This window comes from Nestor notabilis, unplaced genomic scaffold, assembly GCF_000696875.1.
Source record: "Nestor notabilis isolate BGI_N333 unplaced genomic scaffold, ASM69687v1 scaffold29033, whole genome shotgun sequence".
NCBI classification, from domain to species: Eukaryota; Metazoa; Chordata; class Aves; order Psittaciformes; family Psittacidae; genus Nestor; species Nestor notabilis.
In genome coordinates this window covers 47,199-58,181 of record NW_009922845.1, presented here as the reverse complement: position 1 = coordinate 58,181, position 10,983 = coordinate 47,199, and the positions used below count along the sequence as shown (strand labels likewise).

Genomic DNA, 10,983 nt, shown 5'->3' with positions numbered 1-10,983 from the left:
AGAAGTGACTGATTCCAGTTCCAAGCTCCATAAGCACATCTGCTACAGGTTAAGCCAATAGAACTGCAACCATGAAAATAACCCTCCACCCGCCTTCCCCTCAACCTCCCCGAATTCCTGGGTAATAACATGTTTAACTGTGTTCCCTGTGAGCTCTGTGGAGCAAATGAATGTGTAGATCTTGCAAATTAAGCTGTAGTGATGTGACCCAGATCTGATAGGAGTTTCCTTTACATCACTCTCAACACTTCCGTTGCCATAACAAAAGGCAACTCTGCTTTCTGAGCAGCGTGTGCCTTGCTCACAGGGAAACAAACTGTTGTTCTCCTAATAACAATCCTCTGATGCATACGTTGCATGGGATAGTTAAGATGCTGCTTGTGGTGTCTCAGAGGACACAGTCCACTTCACACAAGTCTCCTTGCTGAGATCTTGGGCTGCTCACAAAGAGGACATGCCCTCTGCTCAAGAGGAGGGACAGCCAGATCTGACATCACCCCAAAGCAGTCGGGAGGTCTCAGCAAGTGGATGGCTTTGGCAAGGACAAGAGAAGACAGCTTAAAAATGGCTTTCAGGTTTGTAGGATGGAATAAGAATTAATGGTTTAATAAATTCGATTAGGAATTGCTCAAGGGAATACCTGCATCCAGGATTTGATATGGCAGGACCTTCTTGTCTCACGTTTGTGTATTACAGTCATGCACAAAGAGCTGTGAACCAGGCAGAGGTGGTCTGGAAGTATGTGCAAATGTGAGTTGAGTTTTCCTTCCCACTTTAGCCATTCCTCTAGATTAGAACTAAGTAACTCAACCTTAATGAACCTGGAGTTACCTTCACCTCCCACTCATCACAATTAAAGACTAAATTAAAGCCTCACAATTCTGAACTATACACTTGTTGAAGGATGAATCCAGTGAGACCCAGTGCTGAAAGGGGATGATGGTGTCTGGTTCATGCAAGGTAGTCCCTGTGCCAGTGTCATTATCTTGCTGAGAAAGGACCAGAAGAAGCTATTCCAGAACATCTAGTGAGTTGGAGTGATGCTAATTAAACTGCAAGCAAGCGGAAGAGTAAGTCTGGAAAAAACCTGTCTCCCCAGAAGTATTCCACCAGCATAAGGCTTACAAGCAGTGAGGTGAATGTGAGCACAAAAGGTGTGGTGTATCCCAGGGAAAAAGATTGGGTGGGAAGAGAACTGTGGAACAAGAAGATGAGAGGCAGGGAGACTACCTGGAGCTGGAGAGTCTTGTGGTGATGGTAAGAAACCCTGATGAAGCAAGAGGAATGGGACTGGTGTGATGGCAAAGTCAGGGAGGGTGCAGAAGGCATGAAGTTGTCTTGTAGGTGCCGGAGCCTGCAAAGACAACTCTGGGGTGGGGGGATCCTGGTCCAAAGGGCCATCGTTTCTGTCTCAGTCAGCGGGGGAAGGTTTCTGTGGCTGCACCAGCTGGGGAAGGCAGAGCCAGTCCTGCACCCACGGAAAACGTGAGGTGCTGGTGATGGACAGAGCTGCCGCCTCCGCGGTCAGCTCACGTCTGCGTCACACACGAGCTCAGCCTGGGCAGGTATTGGCTGCACCAAGGTTCCTGATATCACACTTTGAGCTTGCAGCTGAAAAACTCTCTGGAGCTGCTGGGACAGAGCAGAAATCACAAACCCAGTGATTTACCTTCCCCAATTTGCTCTTCGAAGCCTTCAAGACGCATGGGATAGGCCAGGTGGTGTTTGTACCCTCCCTCTGAGCTTCCACACCCCAAGCCTGTTCTCCAGCATTGAATCTTTAAGGGTCAGAGCCATGGAATAAAAGAGCGCCTTCTCCCAGGAAATGATCTATTGAACAACGAATTACTTGAGAACCAAACCATTACCCCACAGGGCAGGGATCACACGACGTAAAGAGATATTAACAAGCCATGACAAACCTCTGGCATCAGAATTCTCAAGCAAGCTGTTCTGTATCTACAGCAGTCACTAAAGATCACACAGCATCTGAAAAATGAAGGACACAGCAACAAGTAACCTCTCTCTGCTCCACTCCAGAGACCTGGCCATAGGAAGCAGGGCTGTGATTTGCACACTATCTGAACCTGATTATGTCTAATTTTTTGCATGCACAGAATGGAAAGGATCCTGGCTGAGGCATGGAAAATATGTGGCCACATGAGTCATTCTATAATGGTTCATAAATCCTGAGAGAATCACAAAAGCAAAACATCTAATATTGCATCTTCCCTGTCCCTGCCAGTGGAACTCCACCTCTTGACACGCTCGGCACAAGGATGTGGGAATATGGTGAAAGCAAAGGAAATAGGATCATTTTCTCCTTGGAATAGCAGAATCTCATCAAACAGCAGCCAGGCTCCGATTTGCAACCTTCACAGAAGAGGCCATTCATAAGCTGAGGAGAAAGAAATGAGCTGCTCCTCAGGTTGCCAAACCAAATTCACAGTTCCTACTGCCCGGACTCCAGCTTCTGTCTTTACTCCCTTGCAGAGCCAGGCAGGGGCTGGAGAGCTTGAAACCCAGCAGCCTCTCAAGCTGTGACCTCCTGCCCCACTGGCCTACCCAACTTGACAATCAGTGGGAAGTGGTCACTCGCACTGGGGCTCGGACTCAAGCCAAGGGAGGGGATTTGGGATGTTCCCAGCAACGCTGTGTGAGGCAGAGCATGGAAGAGACTTGTACTCGCAAGGAGTTAGAGATAGGGGGACCGAGCAGCAAAAGATCTTAAAGGTTCAGGTCACCTCTGCCAGTCTTACAACGCCTTGTAAGGCATCTTCCACACACACAGCAGGCACAGGGCAGCAGCACACCACTGCTCCAAGCTGTTGGCTACCAGAGTCCCCAACCCTCGTGGGGGTTTGCTGGGTGAAGACTGCACATCTCTGGAAAAACACAGCTCTTCTTGGGATAGAGTGGCTGCAACTCACCATTATCTACCCAACAGCAGGGGCTTCCTGTGCAAACCTTGGCAGGCCCCTTTCCTGCTGGAAGGAGCAGCTCTCCCTTTTCCTGGTGGTTTATCAGCAGAAGCCCAGTGTCTCCAGGGAGCTGGGGGGGTCTTGCCACTTATCAAGCCTATGTTATGGTGCTCTAGGCTGGTGCTGATTCTTCCAAATGCAAATAGCTTCAACCCACAGGACTTTTAATCGACCTCTGCAGTGAAATCAAGAGGGAAGGTGCAGGAGCTTTGCCTCCTGTTTAGCCAGGCAGCAGGAGCAGAACCAAGAGAACTCAGAAAGGCCCAGCCTGATGTAGGGGCTGCAGGACACTAAAACCCTTTAATTGCCACAACACGGGGCTGCAAGAGCCCAGTGTAATCCCTGGGAGCTGGGGAGGTTTGCCTGGAACTGCAGCTCCCTTGCTTTGTGTTTCTGAGGGCTGACACCCTCTCAATTTGTGCTACCAGAATGTATTCTGAATCAGAGCATGGGGAAAGACCTTGGATCTCATGCAGAGCCACTTGAGTTTCTCTGGTTGGACAGACACAGGAGGTCAGAGGTGTGTGGGCTCAGTTTATACTCTAAACCAAATTCAGACTGCATCAAACCTGACCACATTGTTATTTCTAGGAACATTCTGGTGCAGGAAGGAGGCCCAAATGAGTCACTCGAGCTATTATCTGGCTCTGATGATGAAGTGCAGCCCCAATATCCTTTGGATCTGGATACAGATGCCCCTCCCAGGCCCACATCTGACGCTGGAGTTAAGTGTCTGCTTGGGCTACACACACTCGTGCAGGTCGTGACAGCCCCCCAGATGCCTCATCCTTCATGGGATCAGCCTGGTGCTTCCGTGAGTTAAGGACCAGCAGAAGGAAATGAGTAAGCAGGGTCACTAATCCTGCCTTTCCCACACGGCTCTGAGCACAGCAGGGCACTACTGGATCCTGCACCAGCATGGAGACCCTCGGGAATGGATGGCTGCCCCCCAGGCTGCTGCTGTGCTGTGCCTTCTGGGGACTCTGCCTGGCCTCTTCAGACTACGATGGTGAGTACGTAACTTCGGGAGGAAATCTGCTGCTTCTTAAAGTCCTCAATACTTGGTACCTTTATAAGATCCCAGAAAACTCATTTTTTAATGAATTCACAGGGGAGAGCACTCTAATAGAGCTTTGTGCATACTTCACTTGAAGCAGGAAGTGATAGAAAGCACAGTGGAAGAGAAAGAAATGGGTGAAAGAAACTAGAAGGAAAAATTAAAGAAGTAAAACAGAGCACTTTTGAAACGAAATTCTTTAGCTAAAAGACTCCCACAGCCACGACTTTACCCTGGCATGGCCCCAGAGCTTGGGATTCTTTTGAAAGCTGGGCAGAGGAATTGCTCTCTGGTTTCCCAGGCCTGGTGATGGGTGTACGACACAGCAGTCACTTGTGAGCAGTGGGAAACCACGCGACAGAGGAATCGTGTAACTTCTCAGTAAGGTTGCTGATGGCTGCTCCTGCACACCCACTTCTGTCAGCAAGCTGCTGCTGCCCAGCATTTGCCAGAGAACTCCCACTTCCAGGGACCCCAATGTAAAATGCAAACCCGCAGCCTTTGTGGGAAGCATTTTGCGTGCTCTGCAGAGTGCGAGGGCACAACTAGCAGCTAACAGACTGCATTTCTCCAACAGATTACTCCCAGAACAGCACCAGTGAGCAGGTAACGACACCAGCGGTCACACCGTGCCCCCGAGCCATCCCCGGCGAAAAGGCAACCATCAACAACATCACCTACCTGCTGATCCACGAGGCGACACGCTCTCAGCTGGGCAGCGTGGTCACTGTGCGGCTCATCCCCTGCCTCTACACCCTCATCTTCCTCCTGGGGCTGCCTTCAAATGGGCTGGCCCTGTGGGTCCTGACCACCAGGGCTGAGAAGTTGACTTCCACTGTCTTTCTGATGAACTTGGCTGCAGCGGACCTGCTGCTCGTGTTAGTGCTGCCCTTCAAGATTGTCTACTATTTCCTAGGGAACAACTGGCCCTTTGGGGAAGGCCTGTGCAGGCTCACCACAGCTTTCTTCTACGGCAACATGTACTGCTCAGTGCTGCTGCTCACGTGCATCAGCGTCGACCGGTACCTAGCTGTGGTGCATCCTTTCTTTTCACGCTCTTTCCGCACCCCTGCCTTTGCTGCCTGCACCTGCACTGTTGTCTGGCTCTGTGCTGCTGTTCTCACCCTGCCCCTGACACTGCAGCAGCAGTCATATCCCCTGTACGGAGCAGATATCACTCTCTGCCACGATGTCCTCCCCAGGCACGAGGATGACGGGTATTACTTCTACTACTTCATCTGCCTGATCGCCTGCGCTTTCCTCGCTCCGCTGGTGGTGATGCTGTTCAGCTACTGCTCGGTGCTTCGAGCCCTCCTGCACAGCGGGAAGCGCTATTCCTACTCTGTGAAGCTCACAGCTCTCGTGCTGTTCACTCTTGTTGCCTTCTACACACCCAGCAATGTTCTCCTCCTTGTTCACTACTCCAGCTATGACTTCAAGCTGTATGGCAACCTGTATATCGGCTACATGGTAAGCCTGGCCATCAGTACCTTTAACAGCTGCGCTGATCCCTTTGTCTACTACTATGTTTCTGAAGAGTTCCGGGATAAGGTGAGAAGAAGGTTCTTCAGTCACAGAAAACAAAACACCACATCCCTAAAAACTTCCAAGGAAACACTCCCTCAGAAAAGTTCCAAGGATTCACTGGTGTAAGCCTCCAACCCGGCTCCTTGCTCCCAAGGCACATACAACATACAGTGGGGATGACATGAAGACAAAGATGGGATTCCACAAGTTTCATCCAGAGCAGTGAGCAGCATTTCCTAGGAGACAAGTCCTTTCTCCTGTCTGGATAGCTAAGGCTGATTAAACCTGGGCCACAGGATTCCTTGGGAGATGTGGAGTCCAGACAAGATGTGGACTGCTGGACATGTATAGATCTGTTACTGTGAACACTGCATGCACCATTTCTGGTCACGTATTGCCAGGGATGCTCTTACCACTACACCTAGGTGTGGGTTTCTTAATGCATCTTGCACGCTGATTGCTATCTGTGTTGGCTCTCTTTTTCTGCTCCTGACTTGCTTGCTGTCCTTAAATGCATACTCCCTTCATCCAGAACTGAAAAATAACAGGTACTTGCAAAACCAGATTTCTGAACATATCAATAGTATTAGGAGGTACCTGTGGGAAAGGTGCTCTCCTGACCAGAAATACTCTGTCAAGAGAATACAGAACACTGGCTTTTCTAGCAAGTACATTTGTGTCTTGATCAGTAAGCAACACCATTGTAATGTTAGCACATTGTTGGTGACAAGTGTAAAATCCCATCCACCCATCCCTGTTTTTGTAGATGTGCCTTGGCATCTATCACTTCTTTGGGGCAAAGGAAGCATTAGTGAGTTTTTAAAAGTGATCATGTCTCTTAAAGGGAAATTAAGTAAAGTAGGAGTTGAAAAAACCCTTGCTCATTACCCTTCTCATGTAATTTTTGTGACATTACACTTCTTCTGTGTAATACCACACAATCAAAAGCTGTCTCTTACGAAACAGGTGACCCAGCTTGTTGCTTATTGGAGCCTGTTACAAACTTGACAGGATGCAGGCAGCTCACCTCTCAGACACAAATAAAGCACATCCCAGTAATAACCAGCAGGACAGAAAATGAGCAATAAACCTCCTTAGAGTTCCCGAATTCTTTAGTTTTACTGGTAGAGGCATGACTTCTGTCCTCATCACAACCTGTGAGCGAACAAACTTACAGCCTACAATGTAAGAAGAGGCAGACGAGATTGTCTTAAAATCAGTTTTTAATAAAATATTTATCAGAATCTAAACCAAACCCTTTTCTGGACTCAGACTTGCTAAGATTTGCGTGAACAAACCAAAACTGCTTATGTGTACATGTATGTGTGGGGGCAAAATGCAGGTAAAAAACTAGAGCCTATCTCTGTAGGTACAGCACTGCACACGTACAGGGTGGACCAGCTACTGAGCACAGGGACCTGGGGTAGCCAGGGCTGGTGTCACTCAGTCAGAAACAGCAAGTACTAAACCCAGATGGAGGTTTATCTAACCAGATAATCCATTCACAGTAATGGAAACCAGGTTATTGTGCATTAAATGTCAATAGTTGATGTCAGCAGAGCAAGTGCTGGTGTTTCAATGATCTTCAAGCAAGCTGAAGAGTTCTCTGGTGTTTGTTTTCTACTGAGGCCGATTTTTTGGCAAGAGCAAAACATGTGGACAAGAACGAACAGTGGAACTACTGCTTTAAAATAAATACCATGGTAACGATTACTCTGCATAATGTACAGTTACAAATATATAAATATTAATTTCATTGAAAGGATTGCAAGCAAAAATCACTGATAACTAGCACTGCTGCAGCCATTCAGTAACGTAGCTGGATACAAGTAGGTGTCTTACAAACCCACTGTCACTTTTCTCCTTTTGCAGTGAAGGACCATCAGAGGAAAGGAAAGGAGAAGCATTTCTTTGGCAGACAGAGGCAAACATCTCTAAGCCAAACCAAGTCGAAGCCCAAAGCAGCAGCAGGTCTGCTGTCCTTGCTGGCTTTTCAACTATTGAACTGACCTCTTCCTTGGTGAAAAAGATCAGTCCTTTCTCTCCAACACTATGGCTGCTGGTCTTCACAAGGTTGAAGCCTGACTTTTCAGTGCTGAGATGTCCTTGTGTTCTCAGGGGTGGGAGTGTGACTGGTAAGCTTCAGCATCAGAACTGGGCCAAAGCCTATGGAGTAACGTTGAGTCTGGGAAGGCTATGCTGTGTCCAGTGGCTCTCGTGGACCTGGGCCCAGGAGTTTCTATATTCCAACTGGAATTTTGAGGAATGAAAAAAAAATAATCCAGGTTTTTTGAGAACTACTGATGATTGCAAGAAACATGAACAACCAATCTAGGACAGGGGAGATCTATGGATAAAGGGACCATCAGCTGCGGGGGAGAAGGCGGCAGAGACCTGCTCCTTTACTCCAGTGACAGGGGAGAAAAGGCAACCACAAGCGTGTAAGTGCAGGTTCCTTTATTCAGTTCCTTTAATAAAATTGCTTTTTTTTTAACTACAGAAAGGAGTCAGTTTGCTGTGGCAAGATGGGGGGAGGCAGATGGACGAGTGATCTCCCTGGAAGTGCCAAAGCTGGGAAGAAGCACTCAAGGTGAAGTCAGGCTGCAGGACCCAGAAACCCTGCCCATTGCCTCACATACACTGTCCTGTTCTAACTGTCCCTGTTTAAGGACACTAAGGCTGCTCTGCCTTCACCTTCTGAAGGTCCAGGTCTCTGCCTTTTCTGCTGGTTGTAAACCAGAGGTGAGACTCCTCAGCCTCAAACAGATGAGAGCAGTGGCATGCAGAGACACCACAGAACAAGGCCATGATTGATGGGCTGGCACCACTAGGAGGAATTATTTAGCTGGCAGCAAAAGGGAAATGTCTGCATCTTGAATTAGTACATTACATGCACCAGAGCCTGAGGGAACTGAAGGAAGTCAGGTTTAATACTTGGCTCAGACTCCCTACCTTCATCTCCTTCTCCCCAGTGGGGATGCTGTCTGACTGCCCAAGGATCTATGAGAGGGCCAAAGAATATTAAATGACTTCAAACATCTACCCAGGAGCATACATGGATGAAACAAGGAAAGTAAAGCCAGAAAGGGACCAAGGACAGGAGACCAAAGAATCCAGACTGTGGGTCCCATCTTCTGTGGGAAGCTAGTCACACAGACATCATCAGGGTGACTAAATGTCTCATTCTCCCAGGCTCAAAGTATTAAATAGCTGAGGCTGGAACCAGCAAACAGCAGAGTTTGTATTGTGCAGCTTTGATATTTAGAAAAGAAAAACCCCCAAACTCTTGTTGCAGCTCACACTAAGTCTGTTATTTACCCAGAGGATAAATATTGACCCAGCCCTGTGTGTGTACACAATAGCCAGTGTCTGCCAGGCCAGTTGCTTACAGGAGATGGAATTTAGTTTAAAGGCATTTATTTACCTGCCAGACAGGAATGCAGCCACCAGTGCTTCTGCTGTGAGGACATGGTCTGTTCAAGAACACTGCAGACACGTGGCACAAACCTCTGCCCAGATGCAGTGGGTACATATGGGCAGCAGCCATGTCAAGATCCTATGAGGAGAGCTCAGAGCAGCCATGAAGGAAGGTTTGGAAACTGGCCAGCAAAGCAGGTCTGAAACTTCTGGGAACTTCAAGACCCAGATCTTCATCATGTCAACTACATTCTGCAAGTATCTGGCCCCAGACAAAAAGGACTGGAAACTACATATACCCAGCTCCTGGGATATCTCCTGTTTTGTCCCCATGTGGACATTTTTCTGGAATAAAATTGCCTTTATTCTGGAATGGAATGTCTATACTGGGATATATTCTTGTCATGGTTCCTGTGTAAACAAGCTCTAAAAAAAAAAAAAAAAAAAATGAATGGAGCTGAGCTTTTTCCTGTTTCCATTCACCAATAAACACCCTCAAAAGGAGTTTCCATCCCACTCTGGATCCTGGTAACAATAGAAGTGGGAAGATAAAATATTAACACCATTTTGCAACAGGCAATTGCATGTAACTCCTCCAGAGAGAACAATGCTGCTCCAGGCAGGAAGGGAAACCAAAAAAATCTTGGCTCTTGCACTTTTGGAAACACAAAGCTTTTGTTTTTAGTTTTACCACATTGCTTGAGGCAGGTCAGTCTAAGGGAGCCTCTGTGACACCAGCCATTGGTACTGGGCAGCAGACCCAGGGCCTGCACACAGATCACCATATCCAGGACAACTGTTGTAGGGTGATCCAATGGGAGCAGGATAAAAGTGATAGGTGAAGTTAGGCAAGCATTTGAAAGGACTGTGCCTCAGGTCAGCTTTATTTTCATGCCAGGGTTACAAAGAGGGAAGGGCTGAGAAGGCTGCAAGCAGCCTGTATCAGCACATAGTGCAACACAAAGAGGGCTCACCCACCTAATCCCTGTCCCTGCTATGGCTGGCAAACTCCCCACCTGAAGCCTGCAGTCAGAGGGTAGACAGTCAAGTCCTCCAGCCCTGACAGTGGATTTCAGTTTCCTCTTGTAACAGGTACCTCCCAAGAACTTCCCTGAACATGGAGCCACTAGGGAAGACTTTCTCTTGTGGGACATTGTGGTGGGTGCAGTAGACTTACAGGCTGAGGAAGATGATTAGCCTCTTGCTGTGTCAGAATTAGCAAAACACACTGATTTTATTATTATAATTTGAGAGACAACTTCTCAGCCATCTTTCCTCAAACAGCAGTTCAGCTAAGCACAAGGCCTGGACTTAGCTTCTAAATGTAGCTAGGAAATGGCATTTGGAGTATTCCGATAGTAGAGCAAACACTTGGAAATGGTCTATAGGTTTGAAATCCAGCCCCTATTTTTCTTACCTAGAGGGCACAGCATATTGGTCTCCTCCCATCCTTGGAAGTACTCCAAAGAGGATGCACAAAAGGCAGGAAAATTGACAGAAAAATAATGCTGAGTGTCCCCCTTAGCGCTCCGGATCCCCCCCCACGGGGCAGCAAAGCCTACAGTTCTGAGTGCATCAGGAAGTAGTCATTGTTGGGTTTCTGTTCTGCAGCAGGTCGTTTGTAGGATCAAACTCATACAGGAGTTGATTCGGAGCCTCTTCTCTTTATTTAAATTATAGATTTCTGTTGAAAAGAGAACACAAGGAAGAAAAGTCATTTTCCCATTATGTATCTTTGTGAAACTTCACTGAGGCTGGGCAGAGGAAAGATTAAAAGGTCACTTTTTAATCTGCTAGTGATGGAGACATTTGGGTCATGAAGACTTTTAAATGCTGCCCTAGCAAGATCATGTTCCTGGCCATTTCTTGCTAGAGAGCTTAGCAAATCAGTTGTAAGAATTGAACCACGACAGCTCCTTTTGAGGAATTACATACATTTGACCCAAGACATGAGTTTGTACATTATAGGTTGACTCTTAAACCAGATTCATGCTCCCCTGC

General features: G+C 47.6%; 1 protein-coding gene across 1 annotated transcript; it reads left to right on the top strand.

The window, feature by feature from the left end:
• The first annotated feature begins 3,820 nt into the window (after window positions 1–3,820).
• F2RL3 (coagulation factor II (thrombin) receptor-like 3) lies at window positions 3,821–5,691 on the top strand. The gene is given in 3 exon segments (XM_010011840.1): window positions 3,821–3,873; window positions 3,875–3,990; window positions 4,616–5,691. Coding segments are annotated over 3 exon segments (1,245 nt in total).
• Window positions 5,692–10,983: the final 5,292 nt, after the last annotated feature.